The sequence below is a fragment of the Mandrillus leucophaeus genome, unplaced genomic scaffold, assembly GCF_000951045.1.
Source record: "Mandrillus leucophaeus isolate KB7577 unplaced genomic scaffold, Mleu.le_1.0 Scaffold6, whole genome shotgun sequence".
Lineage (NCBI taxonomy): Eukaryota > Metazoa > Chordata > Mammalia > Primates > Cercopithecidae > Mandrillus > Mandrillus leucophaeus.
This window is the reverse complement of record NW_012106474.1, coordinates 8,547,237-8,567,058: the sequence shown is the minus strand read 5'-3', so window position 1 is coordinate 8,567,058 and position 19,822 is coordinate 8,547,237. Positions and strand designations below refer to the sequence as shown.

The 19,822-nt window shown below is 36.4% G+C and overlaps 1 protein-coding gene across 5 annotated transcripts in view; it reads left to right on the top strand.

Moving 5' to 3' along the window:
- QKI (QKI, KH domain containing, RNA binding) overlaps positions 1-19,822 on the top strand; it is a 121,560-nt gene that overhangs the window by 69,538 nt on the left and 32,200 nt on the right. For all 5 annotated transcript variants that reach the window (XM_011999638.1, XM_011999637.1, XM_011999641.1 and 2 more), the window contains exon 3: positions 11,915-12,058. In XM_011999638.1, coding sequence (XP_011855028.1) covers positions 11,915-12,058 — 144 coding nt within the window. The remainder of the gene's footprint in view (positions 1-11,914; positions 12,059-19,822) is intronic.

The window sequence follows — 19,822 nt, the reverse complement described above, 5'->3', positions numbered from 1 at the left end:
TGTGCCTGTTTCCTTGCCGAGGATCTCCAAGTTCATTTATGCCAACATAGCTCTTCCACACACACATACATATTCCTGGACATTGTCATAAGCTAGAGTCATTATTCTACACGGTTGTGTTTCTGTCACTGCTTTTCACTGATGTGTGCACGATTACATGAAGACAGCTGTGAATTAATATTTGGGCAGTACAAACACTACAGATATCCACAGTGCCGCTAGGTTGAATAGGACATTGCAACCTACCAACTACAAATAATGGAAAGAACTCCTGTTAGTCTTCTATCTTAACATTCCAAGGATGAAACACCTTTTGTAACGTAATGAGCTATGCGCTGTTGCTCTCTTACATTTTGGAAATCCTGATATATAACATTAGGCTGTGATCTTTTGCTTGAGGAGGAAGTAGGGCAGACGGTATGTGGATCCTTCAGCATAATTCTTACTTTGCTTGTGGTAGTAGATCATGGGACTCTGGTTCAGTTCTTTAGTTGTGTGTTTTTCATTTTAATTTCACAGAAGGCAGGTAAAATACTCTTTCAGTATTGCCTGAGTTTTTAAAGTAAATCTTGAATTTTTCTGGTATTTATTTTCCCTTACTAATGTAGAAAAATACATATGTAGAATGCACGAGAAAGCATCATATGGCTTAGGAGCATAGTAATCATGTAATCAGTATATTTTATGTTACTTGCTATTTTCAGTTTATGTTCTAGAAATTTAATAACAAATAACAAATTAAATAGAAATTTAATAACAAATGGTGGAAATTTTAGGGAAATGGTTCCTAATATAGAAGGACAGTTTAGCATTTGTTGAATAAATGCGTAATTACGGAAACCATGGATTCTATAGTTCTTTTTAAATGAGTTTGTAGTATGTTAATTATGGTAGTATGCATATATGTTGAGAAACTAGTATATTTGTATTTGACATGATTTCATTTGTAGAATTCAGAGCTACTTTGTTTATACAAAAATGAGACAAATACAGAAATTAATATTTTAAAAACTGATGAAAATATAAAAAGTGCAGGTTCAGATCTGTGCAGGACAGAAGAGAAATAGCTACTGGTTATGTACCAAACTTTTCTTTTTTAATGCCTTGTGAATAATACAAAAAATTAAAAGGAGCAGTATTTGCTTTCTAGAGCTTACTGTTATGTACACTGGAATATTAAAGTATGATCATAAGTATCATTTTAGAGCCATAAGATTCAATGGAAGCAAAGTGGGGCTTAGGGAGAATGAATTTGGATAGAGTAGGGTAGTGGAAAACAGTTAAGGAATAGGTAGTATTTGAACTCATCCTTCAATTTCATTAAGTTTTTATAAATTCCCTTTACTATTCGTTGTGTACTGCTTGTGACATAATAAAAGTCACAGTTTATCCCACTTTCCAGGAAACTGTAGCGGTCCTCCTTTATGTGTCATTTCTGATCCAAACCCTTCATGGAGGGCAGTTTAGTGCTTTGATCAACCGAGCTCTCTTCCAGTCTAAAACCCCAAAGATTACAGTTGTGTCCTTATTAAGCTTTTTTATATTTAAAAATAATTTTATTTTCATGTAATGGTTAATATAGTTTTATTAACTAAGTTGGTTAAAAAATAAATTAAGCTAGCACTTTTTATTCTGAAAGTGCATTTCCAATTTTCTTTTTCTAAATTATAACCGCTAGTCATGTCATGTCATTTGTTGTTCAGTCATCCCTTCCCAGTGTTTCTGTTTAATTTTCTACAATCATTTATTCTAGATTCCAGCCTGTCCATACCATAGTTACATTATGGTAATATTAATTTCAGAGCTCTTATATGATGGGTACTACTCTATGTGCTATCCGAACACTTAAAACTCATCGTAGCTCTGAGATGTTAGTACTATATTTGTCTCTCTTTTGTAGATGAGGAAAGTGAGGCATAGATGAGTTCAAGCATTTTGCTTAACACTAAACAGCTATTAAGTGGTTAGTAAGTGTGGTATCATAAATTCCTTAGAGTATCAGAAAATGAATATTAAACATTCGCATTTTTAAAATACTACTGTAAAACAATTGTTTTGTGTTGAATCTCTGTGGGATTTATACCTAAATAAAATTCCCTCTGAAAAATGGGGCATTTGCGTAGTGAGCCATGTGCTGCCATTCTCACTCTCTCCTTAAAACATCAGTATGTGAACCTGTTAATGACCTTTGCTTGAGACAGGCTGTATCTGGATTTTTCAAAACATCTTGTTTCCTTTTTTTTTTTTTCCTTTTCTCTCTCCCTCTCTCCCTCCCCCTCCTTCTTCCCTCTTCCCCCCTCTTTCTCTCTCTCTCTTTCTCTCTCTCCTTTCCCTCCTTTCCCTCCTTTCCCTTCCTTTCTTTCTTGACAGAGTCTTGCTCTTGTCGCCCAGGCTGGAGTGCAGTGGCATAGCGCGCTGCAGCCTCTGCCTCCCGAATTCAAGCAGTTCTCCTGCCTCAGCCTCCCGAGTAGCTGGAATTACAGGCGCCTGCCACCACACCTGGCTAATTTTTGTATTTTTGATAGAAATGGGGTTTTGCCATGTTGGCCAGGCTGGTCTCAAACTCCTTACCTCGTGATCCCCCCGCCTCAGCCACCCAGAGTGCTGGGATTACAGACGTGAGCCACCGCGCCTGGCCATCTTGTTTCTTTTTATCATTTTCAATGAAATAGTTATAATCTTCATTATGTTGGCTTTTAAGTATTGTATTTAGCCTTTCTTCTTAATAGGTAGTTGTCAGGTCTTCAAAGGCAGACAGTGTCATCTGAAGTCAGTTTAACTGAGTACATTGCGTTAGGTTTCTGCCCATTAGTTTATCTCATTTTTAAATGAGAAATAGGTGATTATAATAATGCCTACCTCTAAGATTGTTGAAAGGATTAGTTATTTTATAAATATCAAGTGCTGAGTGTAAAGCCCTATATGTTTTTTGTTTTGGTTGATATTGACTGCACTAACTTTATTTTTGTATCTCATGCTGTGCTCTAGGGAGCACTTATTAAAAAGTCGGTGCTAAAGGATATGGAGAGGAGTCTGATTCCATACTTCTTGAAACTTTTTAGGAATCATACATTCCATACTGATTATGTCAAAAGAAAAAATAATAGAATGGGAGTATTTAGGGAACATCCTGTCTGGGAGAATCTGGAAGGGGTAAATTTGATTGAAAGATGATTATTGAAACTGGGATTTTGATGATTTAGGGAGGAAAATGAGTATAGGTAGAAATGTTAGTCTTTTATTTATGTATTTTTCCCCTGGTATACTATCAGTAAATATTCAGTTGAGTATTTTAAAACATCACATTCTAAAAGTTATTTCATTTTTCTGTGCCTTTTAATTACCTTGTGTCCCTAGATGATAGTGAGAATAAGACCTAGTGTACAAAATCTCACATATGAATTAGTGAAAGGATTATTTTAATGCTGTGAGGAAATATTTTGTGCTTTGATGGACAGTGACTAATTTTATATGGGTGCTTGTTAGCAACAGGAACTCAGCCCAAAGTTTCTATTATAAAAGGATTTCCCAACAATCATTTATTTCTATCATCACTATTTTTGTTAAATATTAGTCAGCTTTAAAGTTGTTGGGAAATAACAAATCACTTGATGATTTTTGTCTTTTTATGGGAAACTTTTTGTATATATTTAATTCACTCTTCTCAGCCTTAACTGTGTTTCATCAAGATCATACTCAACTTTTCAACTGATCTTGTGCAGTTTCAGCATGCTAAAACTAACTCATATCAGAGAAATCTCGCTCATTTTGGTCATCGTGGGGCCAGAATAGTAGTATTTGGCTAGTACTGGGGTTACATAAATTTAGTTTAGACATAAAGTAATTAACAATTAAATTAGAAGAATTAATGTATGAAAATTGGAAAACAGACCTGGCAGTCAATAAGTACTGTGTCTGTAGGAGATAGATGTTACAGTCCTGTTGTTTTTAACTTGGAAATTATTTGGCTTAACACAATAAAAGTTACTTGAATTTAGCAACTTGTTCCTTTGTGCTTCATTTAATAAGTATTTGTTGAATGCTTGCTGAATGACTTTCCTAGATGATGATTTCAACGGACTGAATATAAAATTATCCTAATTTTCATATTTTATTAAAAAATAATTTGCTTTGAAAATGTAGGTTTTGTTGGACTCATGTTCAAGTTTTTAAAAGTTTTTTGAGGTCTACTTTTATAACTGAGTCAGTGAGGAATTAAATTGTGTGAAATCTACTTTATGCCCAGTTTCTCAATGAACATTTCTTCAACTAATCTAAGATTATATGTACAACTGGACATGGTAATATGTCTAAGCTTTAATATTTGTCTTAAAATGTATATATTCACAACAAGCATGTTATTGGAACGTTGGTTTGTGTCAGTATGTAACACTTTTGAATTCTGTTTGGAGAAGTTTTGGCGCGTGAACTTTCACAAGAGCACAGTAGGAGCAGCAGTCTTATGCTCATTTGCTTGACTACAAATGCATAACTAAAAGAGTCTGTCAGCAGGGGTGGGACAGTCAGTATGCTCTAATCCTTCGTGTTATAGAATCCCGTTGTTCAAACAGATACTGTAATTAGAGCATACTTTTAAACTTCATAGAGCAGTGACTCATAAAGTTTTTCAAAAATCCAAAACAAAAGTGGTTTCTCAAATATTGAGATTATTTTTTTACTTCGTAGTTTTACATCACTGTATACAGTGGCTTCAAAAATGAAATGGAAGCTATTTTATTGAAAAGTAGTAAAATTTAGTTATAAACAATGGGGTTAATTAGTCCTAACTTAGTAATAATGTTGGAAATATGCATTGTATATTAAGATCTAATTTTAGTTTTAACAACCTCACCTATTCAAAACTTTAAAGACTAGAGGAATTTTATGTAAGTGAAATAGCTACAGATTTATCCTTTTTGTATGTATGTATCATTGTAATTTGATAGGTGAATCTCTCATTTAGGGAGAAAACATTTTTGTAGGTGCAAAGAGATCTGTTATAGCAGATGTTTCTCCCAGTTCTTGACATTATTCTGGATGTGACTTACTCAGAAATTCATTTATGGAGAAAGAATACTTGTCATGAAGTTAGGAGATAGGACGAATACAGAAAGACAAAACCAAATCTACTAAATAATCTCATCTACCCCTTTATCTGCCTTCAAAGTCCCCACCAGCTCTAGAATTCTGTGAGGACAAGATGTGCTTAGAATTCTACACAAAAATATTTAAAGGTAAAAAGGTAAAGTAAAAAATTCTAGAGATTCCACTATTCTGTGTTCTGTTTCTGATTTTTCACTATTTTATGATGCTGTTTTAGGACAATTTCTCATGTAGGTGATATGTTGTGCTAGGAATTAGTTGTTGAGGGTGCATGCTCTAAAGTTACTCTGACTAGATATGGTAGCTTGGTGGTACAACACTTACTGCCTGACTTGACTAAATCATGTGAAATGTTGGTAAGACCGATAGTCCCATGTTCATGTAACTTACGAGGATTGAATGAGGTGATGTATTTATATTGCTTAGCATTGTCCTTGGCAAGCAGTAAGTGTTTGATAAAAGCTTAATTGCCATCATCATTTTCATTTTTAAGTTTGTTTATCATCACCTTAGGCTAATTTATCTCACCATAGTATACTTGTCAAGAATAGAGACCATAATAAAGAATCATTAATAATTGTGACTATCTGCTCTGCCATCAAGTGTGAATGAATTATAAAGTTGCTTAATATGCTACTAAATTTTAATTTGCTGTATAAATAAAGCTATTTTCCATTTCCTTGGAACCTCTCTTGTTATTGCACCCTACCTTAAAAGATGGAAGATTAGTGGTTTTGAGCTCTGAACATATTTATACATATAGTATTTGTATGTAGTTTGACTTTGCTGTCACTTTGCTGTTATATTGAGATAGAAGTTGAGTCTTGCAGTTTTAAAAATACTTTTGACCCATCTTGTTTCCTGTTCTTCTGATACGTCAAAACAAGGTAACACTGAGGTTTTAGAGTAAAAGAAAAGCAGTCTTTGATGGGGCGTGAAAACCAGACCTCGTAAGCGTTATTGTAGAAAATCTGGGAGAATTGACTAGAAGTAAGAGAACGAGAAATGGAGTAAAAATTGTCATGTACAACTGGTCACCAAGGAGAAAGAAAGAAGCAGTCCCAGAAACCAAGATACATGAGCAAGGGCGAATATATGAAGGATTATCTAAACAGACACAATAATCATGAGTACAGCAGAGCACTATGGGAAAGCTGCAGCATATTCATGCACAGTTTGATATTTGATTTTAATGATGCTCTTCAATCATAAAAGTTCAGTTATTCAATTCGGTAAATACTTGTTTAGAGCCAGATATGTGTAAAATGAATGTGTACCTACTGTCAAGAGTATGAAAATCAATGAGACGATTCTGATATTCAACTTGGAGCAGACTTTCTAATAGCTAGAAAAAGACAATGCACAGATAACTAAGTTACTATATGATACAGAAAAAAAAAAAAGTATTAAAGAAGGGGAAAGGAGGCATTGTAGATGTAGGTGATAGCTTCCATAAACTTATGGGTATCAAAATCCATGTTTGGGGAATGGCCAATATACAGCATGAAGCAAATCTGAGCCTGTCATGGGAAGTGAATGAACACAGCACTTCAAGTTAGTGTGGATAGACATGAATGGGTGCATGTGCAGCAGCCAGTCTCTGTCAAAGCACAAGTAAGCCATGACTATGTTTCAGAGATTTCCTATAAAGCCGCAAGTTCTAAAAATCCACGCTGATTCAGAAAATTCATTCAGGATGAGTAATAGCTAAGACATAATTGTGGACAGATTTGAAGCAGGGAGGTATGAACCCCAGTTTGGACATGTGGAGTTCAGGCTGCTTTAGAGATTGAAGTACACATTTCTAGTTGGCAGTTGAATTTGGAGGTACAGAAATCAGGGGACAGTACTGTGCTGGAAAATGTAAATTTGGGATTATATTGATGCAAAACTGTGTTCTTCTATATTGCTGAAGATTTAGTGTCACATATATTATGAAATGATACTGCTTTTTAGTAACTGTAAAACAGACATTATGGTAGTCATGAGCTATTTTTTTCCACATCAATATCTCAGCTGTTAACCCCTGAAAGATGATTTGAAACATAATTGTAAAAAGAAACGAATGCCTCATAGAACACAGTTACTGATAAATACAGCATTTTTGGTGTGCGTCCATATTGTCATCCCTCCTGTCTGCTTATTTCAACCTTTTCTGTGTGCTGATTTATTAAAGTGAGAAAATGGGTTTTGCGAGTGGATTGTTACTATGGATATTTTGAGTTCAGAAGTAACCATCCTATAATTGTATCTATACTTACTTTATGACTAAAAGAGGACATTTTGGGGTGTGTTTTATTGATTTGTCTATAAAATTTGCCAATCCCAGATTGCCTTTATAATCTGCTTAAGAAACAGAATGAAATCACAGGGAGAAATAGTGTTTGTATTAAGTAATTACTAAGCTCCAAATTCACTGAAGGAATTTACTTTAACTCTTCTTGAGCTGGAATGGACTACAGTAGAATAAATGTGGCTTCTGGGTAGCATGACCTCAAAGCCTTTTTTTGTGTGACACTTGCATGGATGAAAGATTTTCTGAGGCCTGATTTGGAAAACAGGGGTTGGTCAGTCTCTCTCTTCACACCTCACACCCTCCAAAACACTAAAAGAGGTGCTTTTAGTGTTTACTTTCAGTTGCTACATTGTTTGATTTTGAAGTGTCCACTTCATTTATTCCTTGTGGTGAAAACTCGGGGTCCTTTTCGTCTGGAAGCTCAGATCCCTCAGTTTTGCGTAAAATGTGTAACATTGATGATTTTTCTCCCTCTGCTTTCTTTTTCTTTATATTGGTAGTTGGACATCTGTCATTTCAGTTTCTGAACCTCTTGGACTAGTCCTCTACTATTACACAGTTCTGCACCATTTTTTTTTTCTCTCTGTCTTTTGCTACTTAGAGGGAGAGTTCCTCAGTTTGTCTTCCAACTTTCTATCAAGTGTTTCATCTTTTCTCTCATATTTTTAGTTATAGGAGTTTCTATTTGTATTCAGAATTTTTAAATAGAGCGTTCTTTACTTGTTTCAGCATTGTAGTGTTTTTTCTTAACTCTCTGAAGCCGCCAGGGTCAGTTGTTCAAGTCTCCTGTCCCCAAGATGTGGGCCTGGGTTCCCTTGCTCTGCATGTGGAGCAGGGGAGATGGCCGGCCAGCCCAGCCGTCAGTGTGGAAGTTACCCTGTCAACTGTTCTTCTAATGCAGTTTCAGCAAGTGTTTTACTTCCTTTTGCAATCAGTTTCTGGTCTGTTGCTGGGAATTAGGGGGTGCTTGATAGCTAGCCATTTGTGGATAGGGGATATGGGGATTGAGCTGCTGTTTCAATGAGAGTTCATCTAGTCCTGCAATCTCAGCCCCACCCTCACCCCGATTTTCACTGCTGCCCATTTCCTCCATATTTTTGGGGGGATTGGGGGATTGCAAGGAAATAAGTTTCTTAACTAAAGTCTGCTGAATTTTAAGTTAACTATCTGCTTTCTAGATTCTTAGTTTTTAAATGGTTTCCTTTCCCATTTTCTTATTTCTTATGAATTTGGACATCTTATTTATTTATAGTAGACACAGGGTCTCACTGTGTTTCCCAGGCTGGCCTTGAACTCCTGGGCTCAAGCAGTCCTCCTGCCTCGGCCCCGCAAAGTGCCGGGATTACAGGCATGAGCCACCGTGCCTGGCCGAGTTTGTACATATTAAACTCTACAGTGTTGTAGAAAAATTTTTGGTGGGAGTGGAAGTACACAATTCCCATTAATTTCTCCATCTTTGAAAGTTTTTGCTCTTTCAATTGTTTTTAAAAGTGTAAGCAAAAATGTTTAGTTTGAAGCCAACAGGGTAGATGTAGCTTTCTCCTGTTTTTATATTTTTAATTATCATTTAAGTTGTTGAGTTAATAACAGTATGCATTGGCCAAGGTGTTTTACACCTTAAAAATGTATTCCTGCAATAAAGCAAAATGGCAAATACTGCAACTTTGTTTCTATCATGAAAATAATTATTCCTTTTAAATTCTCTGGCTTTTCTCCATGTATAAAGGTTTCTGTGGCAAGTCACAATTTTAGTTTTTATTCTTAAGTTTTTCTCAAATATATTTTATTATAAATGTTCCTCCATTTTCATTGTATTAGTGTTTATATGCATCAGTGTTTGACACACACATAGAGCTTTTAATGTCTTTGTAATAACATCTGTATCACTTCTAGATTGGTTTGAGTGGCTTGATTGGTGGGGGGGACGGTCTCATTATGTATTGCATTTTTCTTGCTGCTTTGCATGCCTGTTAATTTCTAATTGTATGCCAGACTTTTACGTTGTTGGATGGATATTTTTATATTCGTATAAATATCTTTGAGCTTTGTACTGGGACACATTTAAGTTAGTTGGAAATAATTTGAGGCATTTGGTCTTACTTTTAAAATGTATTTAGTTGTACTGGAACAATGCTCAGATTAGGTTTAGTTATTTCCTACCACTGAGGCAAGACCTTTCTGTGTACCTTACCCACGGGGAATCATTCAAGTCTTTCAGTCTTGTTCTTTTCTAGAGCCAGGCACTTTGACCTGGAATCCTTTTGGGTGGTTCCTTCCCTGGCCTCTGGAATTTCCTCTTGAGTATGCAATGATCAGTGTTCAGCTGAATATTTGAGTGGCAGCTCTTCCAGGACCCTGTGAGCTCTGGCTGCCTCGGTTTCCCCCTCTTGTTTAGTCTCCTCATGGAGTTGTCTGGAGACTCTCAAGCCAGTGAGTGGGGGCAGTCGTAGACTTACCTCAGTTTTTCCCAACTCTTTGCATCATTTGTCCTTAGTTGTCTGATGTCCAGTGGCTTGAAATTTGTTTATGTGTTTTGCCAGTTTTTTGGTTGTTTCAGCAGGAAGGTGAATCTGGTTCCTGTTACTGTATCTTGCCTGGAAGCAGAAGTCCCTCATACATATGCATTTAGGCAGATAGGTGCACTTCTAGGCCCACCAAATAATGCCAGACTAGTAGCTTTTGTAGGTCTCTCTCCAAAAATAATAATAATAATAATAAAATAAATAAATAAATAGAAATATGAATTTTGGTGAGAAAGTACTGTTAGCATTCTTGAACATAACAATTGAAATCTGGATAACAAAACTAATTTTTCTTGCCACAGTAGAGATATTAATACACATTTTATTTCTTGCCACACAGATAACCCCAAGGTTTCCAATTTCTTGATTCATTGACTCCTTGGTTTCCCCATTAGTTTGCTTGGTGTACCCTAGTCAAAAATAAATATTTCAGAATTATGTTTATTAAATATTTACTCTACAAACAATTAGTATTTATATTAAAAATAGTGAGTTGAAACACACTATACATTTTATTTGTAAATAACCACATTTTTACTAATAGCATTTGTATTTTCTTGAGTGCTGTTTAAATTCTCAAACTTTGGAATCAGATTTTTATACTGCCACTCTCTTTTCTTATTCCACATGGATTTTTGTATGGACTTGATTTTTATTACAGCAACCGCTAAAACCTAGCTTTGTAAAGATATGACATCATCAAAAAGAATGTAATGTGACCTTGTGTTGAAACAGTCAGATATTCTGAGCTGGTAGTTCACATAGTGTTGGACGGATGGTACCCCTGTAAAATACTGTGCTGACTCAGAGTTCACTATTTGGAAATACATAGACGGCCCAGCATAGGATTGTGTCTGATTTTTTTTTTTTTTTTTCTGTATTCCCTTAAAATATGTGGATACATTTTCATCCTAAAGATGTATTAATTAAAAATAAAGCAGAAGCATTTACTGTTAAAATCTATGTGAATTGTTGCAGAAAGCAGTTTTATTATGCCTGCTTTATTTTCTTTTATTGGAATTTAGCAATTAGGTAAATGGTAACTTCTAAAATAAAGGTCCAAGAACAGCAGATATTTATTGTTTGTCTGGTACCTTGCTCTGTGCCAGGTGCATTTATATATGCCATTTATGTACTACTTATATTCTTATTTTATTTAAAAACACTTGCTCTTAAAACAGCGATTCTGAAATTATGACCAACTCTATTTGACCTCCCTGTAGCTTGACCAGGTTTTCAACATGGGGATATTTCTTACTAGAAGACATTAAGGAAATGAAATACAGATATTCTCTATGAAACTAGTGTTTATGACTTGATATAATTAAAGAGTAGCCTTACAGTTAATTTTAAAGTATGGTCTGATGGGACTGTAGATAAAACTATTTTCATAATTACCATATGAAGTACTTAAAACAAGTGGCAGTCATCTTACACAATAACATCTATACGCAAAATACCTTTTCTAATGCTGAAGACGACCAATATCATTAAAAACAGTTGTAATGAAGTGGAAAGATCACTGAATTGGAGAATGAAAACTTTGATTCAGCTCCTAAATTGACAGCCTGTTAGCTGTGTGACATTGAGAAGTAACCCCCCAACCTTGATGACCTTCTGTTTACTCATAAGTAAAATGCAGAAATAATGATATGTTTCTCAGAGTGTTTTTCATGGTAATGTAAGGACAGTATCAGATCTGTGTTTCTTAGTGCATAGGAGCATGCTAGGGGCTGATCTTGTAGCATTTGGTTCTGTGCCTGGTAGAAAGTACGTGCTCAGCAAATACTTGTTGAATTAATTATCATTTGACCCAGTAGTATCACATTCACCCAAGCTTTGAGGACCCAGGAAAATAATTCCAAGACTTGTAATGCCGTCATAGCAAAATAATGCAAACACAGCTTAAATAATTGACAACAGGTTAGTATTATGAAAGATGTACTCTCTTTAAAGAGAAAAATTTTAATTGTGTACTCTGTAAATTTTTTAGGAGGAGCAAAATAGAGGCAAGCCCAATTGGGAGCATCTAAATGAAGATTTACATGTACTAATCACTGTGGAAGATGCTCAGAACAGAGCAGAAATCAAATTGAAGAGAGCAGTTGAAGAAGTGAAGAAATTATTGGTACCTGCAGTAAGTAATTTCCAGACCTTAGATTTGGGCCTTGTCCTTTTTTGTCAGTTTATTTTAAGTTATTGTGATGTTTATGAGGAATAGGTTATTGGTTGTTAGAAATTTTATTTAAGCATAAAATTAAAAACACCTAACTGATATTTCTAAGATAATAAAAACGTAAAGTTCATATTTAGGGGTCCTTAGATAGACATTAAAAGGGATTTTGGAGGGTGACATCTCATAAGAAATTATCCAGACGCTTTTGTGTTCTCAGTTCTCCTTCCCTCCCGGTTTCTCTTTCCCCATCTCTTCCCTCTGCCCCCCTTCCTTGGGTTGGCTCCTTATTGTTACTTAACCCTTTAATATTTGTAGCAATAATAATTGCACTACTCCTAGAGTTTTTTTTTTTTTTTTTTTTTTAAACGGGAAATGAAAAATAAATTACTGGTTTTCTGGGCCATTAATTTTTTTTTTCTTATATTAGTAAAACTATATGGAAATGTGGACCCTAATTTGCTATTGAAAAAGCTAGGGCTGGGCGCGGTGACTCATGCCTGTAATCCCAACACTTTGGGAGGCTGAGGTGGGTGAATCACCTGAGGTCAGGAGTGTAAGACCAGCCTGGCCAACATGGTGAAACCGCATCTCTACTAAAAAATACAAAAAATTAGTTGGGAATGTGCAGTCGCCTGTAATCCCAGCTACTTGGGAGGCTGAGGCACGAGAATCGAGCCTGGGAGGCGGAGCTTGCAGTGAGCTGAGATCGCGCCACTGCACTCCAGCCTGGGTGACAGAGTGAGACCGTGTCTCAAAAACGAAAAGAAAAAACTAGAAATACTGTTAGTATTGTGTCCAACAAAAAGTATTGGCATTTTGTTAAGGTACCTGCTGCTTTTTATTTCCCAGATAGCCTATTCTTTATTACCCTAGTCGTTTATTCAACAAGTAAACTCACAGATCATAAACATTTCCCATTAACTTGATGAAATTAATTCCTTGGAATAAAAGTTTTGTGTAAATTCTGTTGATAGATTTTATTTTTAAAAAATGAGCAGGTTAAATATAAACTAAAATCTATATTTGTGTAATATTAAACCATGGAATCTTTCTCATTTTCCTTAATTGTGTGGTATTGAAAAACTGTATAGAAAAGGAGATTTTTGAAAGTATACTGGGCTATTAGTGTCATGATCAGAAAAAGTTAACGTTGACTTTTATTGCTAAGTGTATCCAATAATATTCAGCTCATTTTATACTAAGCAAATGAGTTTACCTAATATAGCAAATAGATCAGTGTGTAGTATTGAAACTTTTACTGACCTATTAGATTTATTCTGATCATTCTGTAAGCCACTTTAGTTCTGAAAAGGTATTAAACTGGGAAAGAGCACTGAGTTAGAAGCTGTGTTTTTCAGAAAGTTAGTTCTGACCTCTCTGTATCTATTACCACACTTACAAAACCAGGGAGTTAGTGTAAATGACCTAAGGATCCTTTTGTTTTAAAAATTGTTTGTCTGTGAATACATATCTTGAGGTTGATTTGTTTTTGCTTTTTTTGCTAGAAATATTTATAGGATTAATCTTCATAGTTTGATGTGTGTATTCAGTAGTAGTATTCAGTATTCAGTGGTATCAGTGTATTCAGTAGTATTATCAAATTATCTTAATTTAAGTTCTTTTTATGAGAATACCATGGTAGGCTAGTTGACTGAAAAGACCAATCTTAACCACCCACAACATATGTTCTTCCAAAGTACACTTGTGCCCTGATCATAGCACATACTACACAGATTTGAACTGTGCAGGTCCACTTTTTGAAGTGGATTTTTTTCAAAAATAAATCTATTGGAAAATTTTTTGGAGATTTGCAACAATTTGAAAAAATGCACAGATGAACCATGTAGCCTGAAATGTTGAAAAAAATTGAAAAAATTAGATACAGTGCAAAAAATGTATGTATATGCTAGCCTGTTTTCTCATTTACTACCATAAAATATAGCAAAAAAATTATAAGTTAAAATGTATCAAACATTATAGTTGAAAACACTTAATGTACATGGTGCCATTCACAGTCAAGAGAAGTGTCAACAGATGTCAAGATTCAGTATATTAAACCTTAACTGTAATACATAGTGCACTACTGCAGTAATTTCATAGCTGCCTCCTGTTACTGTTATGGTGAGCTCAAGTGTTGCGAGTATTCACTTTAAATGCATTGTGACTCCCATCATCTCAAATGAGCTTTTCGTGTCTTTGGTAAATTGCATTATTGTGGTAAAAAGTGATCTCTCACAGTTCTTAAGTATTTTTAATCGTGTTTAGTATGAACTGTAAACCTTGAGTAGTACCAGGGAACCCATGGGAATTCCACTAGTGATGATGGAAGTGCTTCCAAGAAACAGAGATAAGTCATGACATTATGAGAAAAAGTTGAATTGCTTCATATGTAGATTGAGGTTCTGCAGTTGTGGTTACCACCATTTCAAGATAAGTGAAATCATTGGGGGTCGGGTACAGGGAAAGGAAAGAAGTAAAGGAAATTGGTGAAGCCACCTCTGCAGCTATGCCACCAGTTACAAAAACCTTGCACCTTTTGCACATTATCTGTTTATCACCTGTTGAAGTTGCAGCTTTTATGTGGGTGCAGGATTACTATGAGAAAGGCATACCTATAAACTCTAATATGATATGAGTAAAAGCAAAGTCAGTATATGACAACTTAAAGCAAGAGGAAAGTGAAAGATCTAAAGCTGGAGAATTTATTACCAGCAAAGGATGGTTTGATAGTTTAAGAAAAAGGTTTGGCTTTAAAAAGTGTCAAGATAACAGGAAAAACAGCTGCTAAGCAAGAGGCAACAGATGAGTTCCCAGATGCCATTAAGAAAATCATTGAGGAGAAAGTTCATCTGTGTGAACAGGTCTTTAATGCGGATGAAAGCACCCTATTCTGGGAGGGGAAAATGCCATAAAGGACATTTATTAGTAAGGAAAAGAAGTGAGCACCAGCATTTAAGGCATGGATAGGCTAACTCTACTGTTTTATGCAAATATAAATCAGGTTTATGATCAGGACTGCCCATATCTATAAACCTGCTAATCCCTAGAGTCTTGAAAAGATAAACACCAGCTTCCAGTCTTTCAGTTGTACAGCAAGATGGCCTGGGCAATGAGAACCCTTTTTCTAGTTTGGTTTGATCGATGCTTTGTCCCTGAAGTCAGCGTACTATTGTCAGTAAGGGGCTACCTTTTAAAGTTCTTTTGAATTTTGGGCAATTTCCCTGGCCACCCAGAGCCTCATGAATTCAACAGTGAAGGCATCGAAGTGGTGTACTTGCCCCTAAACACATCTCTAATTCAGCTTCCAGGTCAGAGGGTCATAGGGACCTTTGAGGCTGTTTACATATCGTACTCTATGGAAAGGATTGCTAGGGAAGAGAACCCATATAGGACATCATGAATGTCTGGAAGGATTACATCGTTGAAGACGCCATTATTATTACAGAAAAAGCCATGAAAGACGTCAAGGTCGAAACAGTAAATTCCTAGCTGGGGGGCAAAATTGTGTCCAGTGTTGGCGCATGACTTCACTGGATTTGGTGCAGAGCCAGTCAAGGAAGTCCTGAAAGAGATTGTGGATGTGGCAGAAAAGGTGGTGGGTGAAGGGTTTTAAGATGTGGATCTTGGAGAAATCTTAAGAGCTAATAGATGCCACACCAGAGGAATTAACAGAAGAGGATTTGATGAAGATAAGTGCTTCCTAACCAGTGCCAGACAGTGAGGAAGATATAGAGGAAACAGTACCAGAAAACAGGTGGACATTAGACTGTCTGGCAGAAGGGTTCCGATTATACAAGACTGCTTTGGATTCTTTTACGACATGGGTGATATGGGCATTGAAACTAAAGTAAATGGTGGAAAAAGGATTGGCATTGTATAGAAATGCTTTTAGAGATATGAAAAAGATAAAAGGCAGAAATTATTATGTATTTCTGTAAACTTACATCAAGTGTGTCTGCCTCTCCTGCCTCCCCTTCCACCTCCCGACCTCTTCTGCCTCTACCACTGATGAGACAGCAATACTAACAACTCCTCCTCCTCTTCAGTGTGAAGGCTACAAAGATAAAGACATTATAGTGATCCATTTTATGAATAGTAAATGTATTTTCTCTTCCTTATGATTTTCTTAACATTTTCTTTTTAAATTTAATTTATTATTTTTTTTTTATTTTGTAGAGAGGGTCTCCCTACGTTGCCCAGGCTGGTCTCAAACTCCTGAGCTCAAGTGATCCTCCTGCCTCTGGCTCCCAAAGTGCTTGGATTACAGGTGTGAGCAACCACACCCTGCTTTAATAACATTTTCTTTTCTGTAGCTTACTTTATTGTAAGAATACAGTATATAACACATACAAAACATGCAAAATATATGTTGATCAGCTGTCAGGCTTCCAGACAACAGTGGACTATTAGTAGTTACATCTGGGGAGAGCTGAAAGTTACACAAGGATTTTTGATGCGGTCTGTGTCCCTAACAACCTAACCCTCCCTTGTTGTTTGAGGATCAACTGGGTATTGTTAGTATCTTTAAAATTTTCTATTTACCCAGTCACCTATAATCTCTTGTCTTGCTTACCATTTTTATTTCTAGTGTTTAGCATAGTGCCCAGCACATAGCAATAACCTAGTAAACTGAAAAATAAATGATTGAATCTTGTCATAAGGTAAAATCAGTTCCTTCATCTTCGCTATAGAAATACATAAAATAACTGAATTTTCCTGAAGCATCAAGCGATTTGGTTTTTTACTTAAATAAATGTGGGAGACAGAATACATTGTATTTTTGAGAACTCACTTCCTGGTTTTTGAATCCCAGCTTTGTGACTTTTAACCATCTTAATTGTCTCATCTATGAGATTGGAACATGGCCAGGCATGGTGGCTCATGCCTGTAATCCCAACACTTTGGGAGGCTGTGGTGGGAGGATCATTTGAGGTTAGGAATTCGAGACCAACCTGGGCAACATAGCAAGACCCCTTTATACAAAAAAATTTACAAAGTAGCTGGGCTTGGTAGCACATGACCTGTGGTCCCAACTACTTGGGAGGCTAATGTGGAAGGATCACTGAGGCCAGAAAGTTGAGCTATGATAGCACCACTATACTACAGCCTGGGTGACAGAATAAGACCCTGTCCCTTAGTGGGGAAAAAAGAAGATTGGAGCATTATAAACCCCTATAGTTCTTGTGAAGATTAAATGAGGTGATACATGGAGAATACTTAGCATAATACCTAGCACATACTTGCTTTATAAAAGTTTGTTGTTTCTTTGTGATGTTGTCTAATACTGCTTTGCAATTGTATTCTTTACAAATGCTGATTATAAAATGAATACATTAATTCAAGTTGGAGAGAAAATGTACAGAAATAGCAGCTCCTTGCCAACTCAATGTTACTGTTTTTACAGAAGTTGCTTGGACTTCTATAAAAATGCAACATAAGGCTCATTAGTTTATCATTGCCTAAATATTTTCAAAGGCAGATATTTTATCTTGAAATTTACCTTTAATAGTGATGCTCATAATTTTGTATTGTTGACAGTTTAAGTAGCAGATGCTCAGTTACCTTGTGGATTAACAGAAATTACAGGTCTTTTGTTTTGGAATTCTCAGTTACACTTTTCTTGTTTCTTCAGTATTCTGTTGGGCAGTTTAGACTTTCTAACTTGTTACCATGGTCCCGAAAAAACACCAAGTTCAGTCACGTTACTTCCTGTCTCTCTCAGATTTGCTTACCTTCCTTCATCCCCATTGCCTTTACCTACTTCAAACCATGTCTGTATCAGAACCCCACAACTGGTATTCCTTCTTCTGTGGCCTCTCCAACCCATCTTTATTTCGTAGTCTGTCATTACCTTTCCCTGCTTGAAGATTTTTTAGTGATTCCTCCTTATTCTGAGAAAAAAATACAGAACTCCTTAGCACGGCCTACAAGTTTCTTTGTGATTTGCCATAGCTTACCTTTCAGGTTTCTTTCTTTTTTTTTTTTACTTTTTGCTATACCTGAAGCACACACTTATATGTATACATCTTCCGCATCCTACCACAGCTTGAGTCGTTCTGTATTTATTGGAATTTCTTAAACCTTCAGTCTTCTCACCTCTGGGCCTTTGTAGTTCATTCAGCAAATGTTAATTGAATGCCTGCTGTAGGTTAGACACTGGGACAGCTGTGGAGGATACACCAATGATAAAAGCTGACCAGCAAAGTGCCTGCCATCCTGAAGTTTACCTTCTGATTGGGGTTGGATTACTGACAATGAGGAAAACAAATACAAGCAATATTCTGTTGTAACAAAGTGCTGTGAGGAAAAATAAAGCAGAATAAGGGAATAGAGAACTGAGATTAGGGAACTACTATTTTATATGGGCTGGTTAGAGAAGGTGACATCTAAGAAAAAACCTAACCGAAAAGTGCGGTGGCCCTGAGGCATGTTCAGAGGGTTTCGGGGTCCAGTGAGGAGCTTAATGAGCAGGCTGAAGAGCAGTGGGAGTTGAAGTCAGCGGGGACGGGAGGCACTGGCAGATCCAAGGCCTGTAGGCCTGGTAAGGAGATTGGGTTTTAGTCTGAGATGAGAAGATGTTTATTGGAGGAATTTGAGGAAAGGAGGGACAAAGTGTAATTTGCATTTCAAAGGATCATTCCAGCTGCTGGCCTTAGAACAGACTTTGAGGGCAGTGGGGAAAGCAGAGATTCCAGTAAGGAAGTCTTTGCAGTTGAGTTAGAGATGAAAGTGACTTGGAGTAGTGTTGAAGGTGCTGAGTAGTCAGATCATGGAGTTTTTTTGAAGGTAAAACAGATAGGAATTTTGACAGACTTGGCGTGATACGATATGTGATAACTTCAAGCAATTGGAGTTGTCATTTATTTACACTTTTACAGAAGCAGGTTTGGGAAGAAAGTCAAAAAATTGGATTTGGAAGTATAAAAGTTGATAGCAAATGTTGAATGGGCATTTGGTTGTAACAGTCAGGAATTAGGTGAGAAAGTGGAACCTAGAATATATAGAATTAAGAATTGTCATTAGATCAAAAGCTTTCTGAGCTATGAGACTGGATGTGTCATCAAGAAATTGAATATAAGTGTAAAAGAAAAATTGAGGACTAAGCGTGGGGTGCTTCACCATGTAACAGGAAGAGGAGGAGGATCCAGCAAGGGAGAGCAAAGCGGGGAGCCCCTGGATTTGGAGGAGAGCTGGGAGCCAGTCCTGGAAGTCACGCTTAGACCTTATAGGTGGGAGCAGGAAATCATCAGCCATTGGATTTGGCAAGTAGTGGTCATTGGTGACCTTGCCAGTCAATTTGCTTTTTTTTTGGAACAGTGGGGTTAAAAGTGTCACAGGCATGGGTTCAAGAAAGAATGGCACAAAAGGAAAAAGAACCGAAATTTCCACCTCCCCTCCAAAGATTTTAATGTGTTTATAAATAATCCTTCCAGTACTTTGGCCTCTCGGTTCTTTTATATTGCTTCACCTCCAGTGATCGTATCTTCCACTCCAACTCAGTCACTCAACCTCATGGTAGTTCCTTAGACCTGTTCATTACCACTAAAGGCACCTTCCTAAATAGGCAGCGGCAGAATGTCCAGTAGTGAACGTTTCCCTTCTCCTCAGTGGAAGAGATGCTGCATCAGTTTGTCAGAGTTAATTAACTTGTGCGTATGTACTTGAAGGATCAGTCTCTTGAAGTAGAATTACTAGGTTAAAGGGTAAGTGCATTTTAAATGTTAT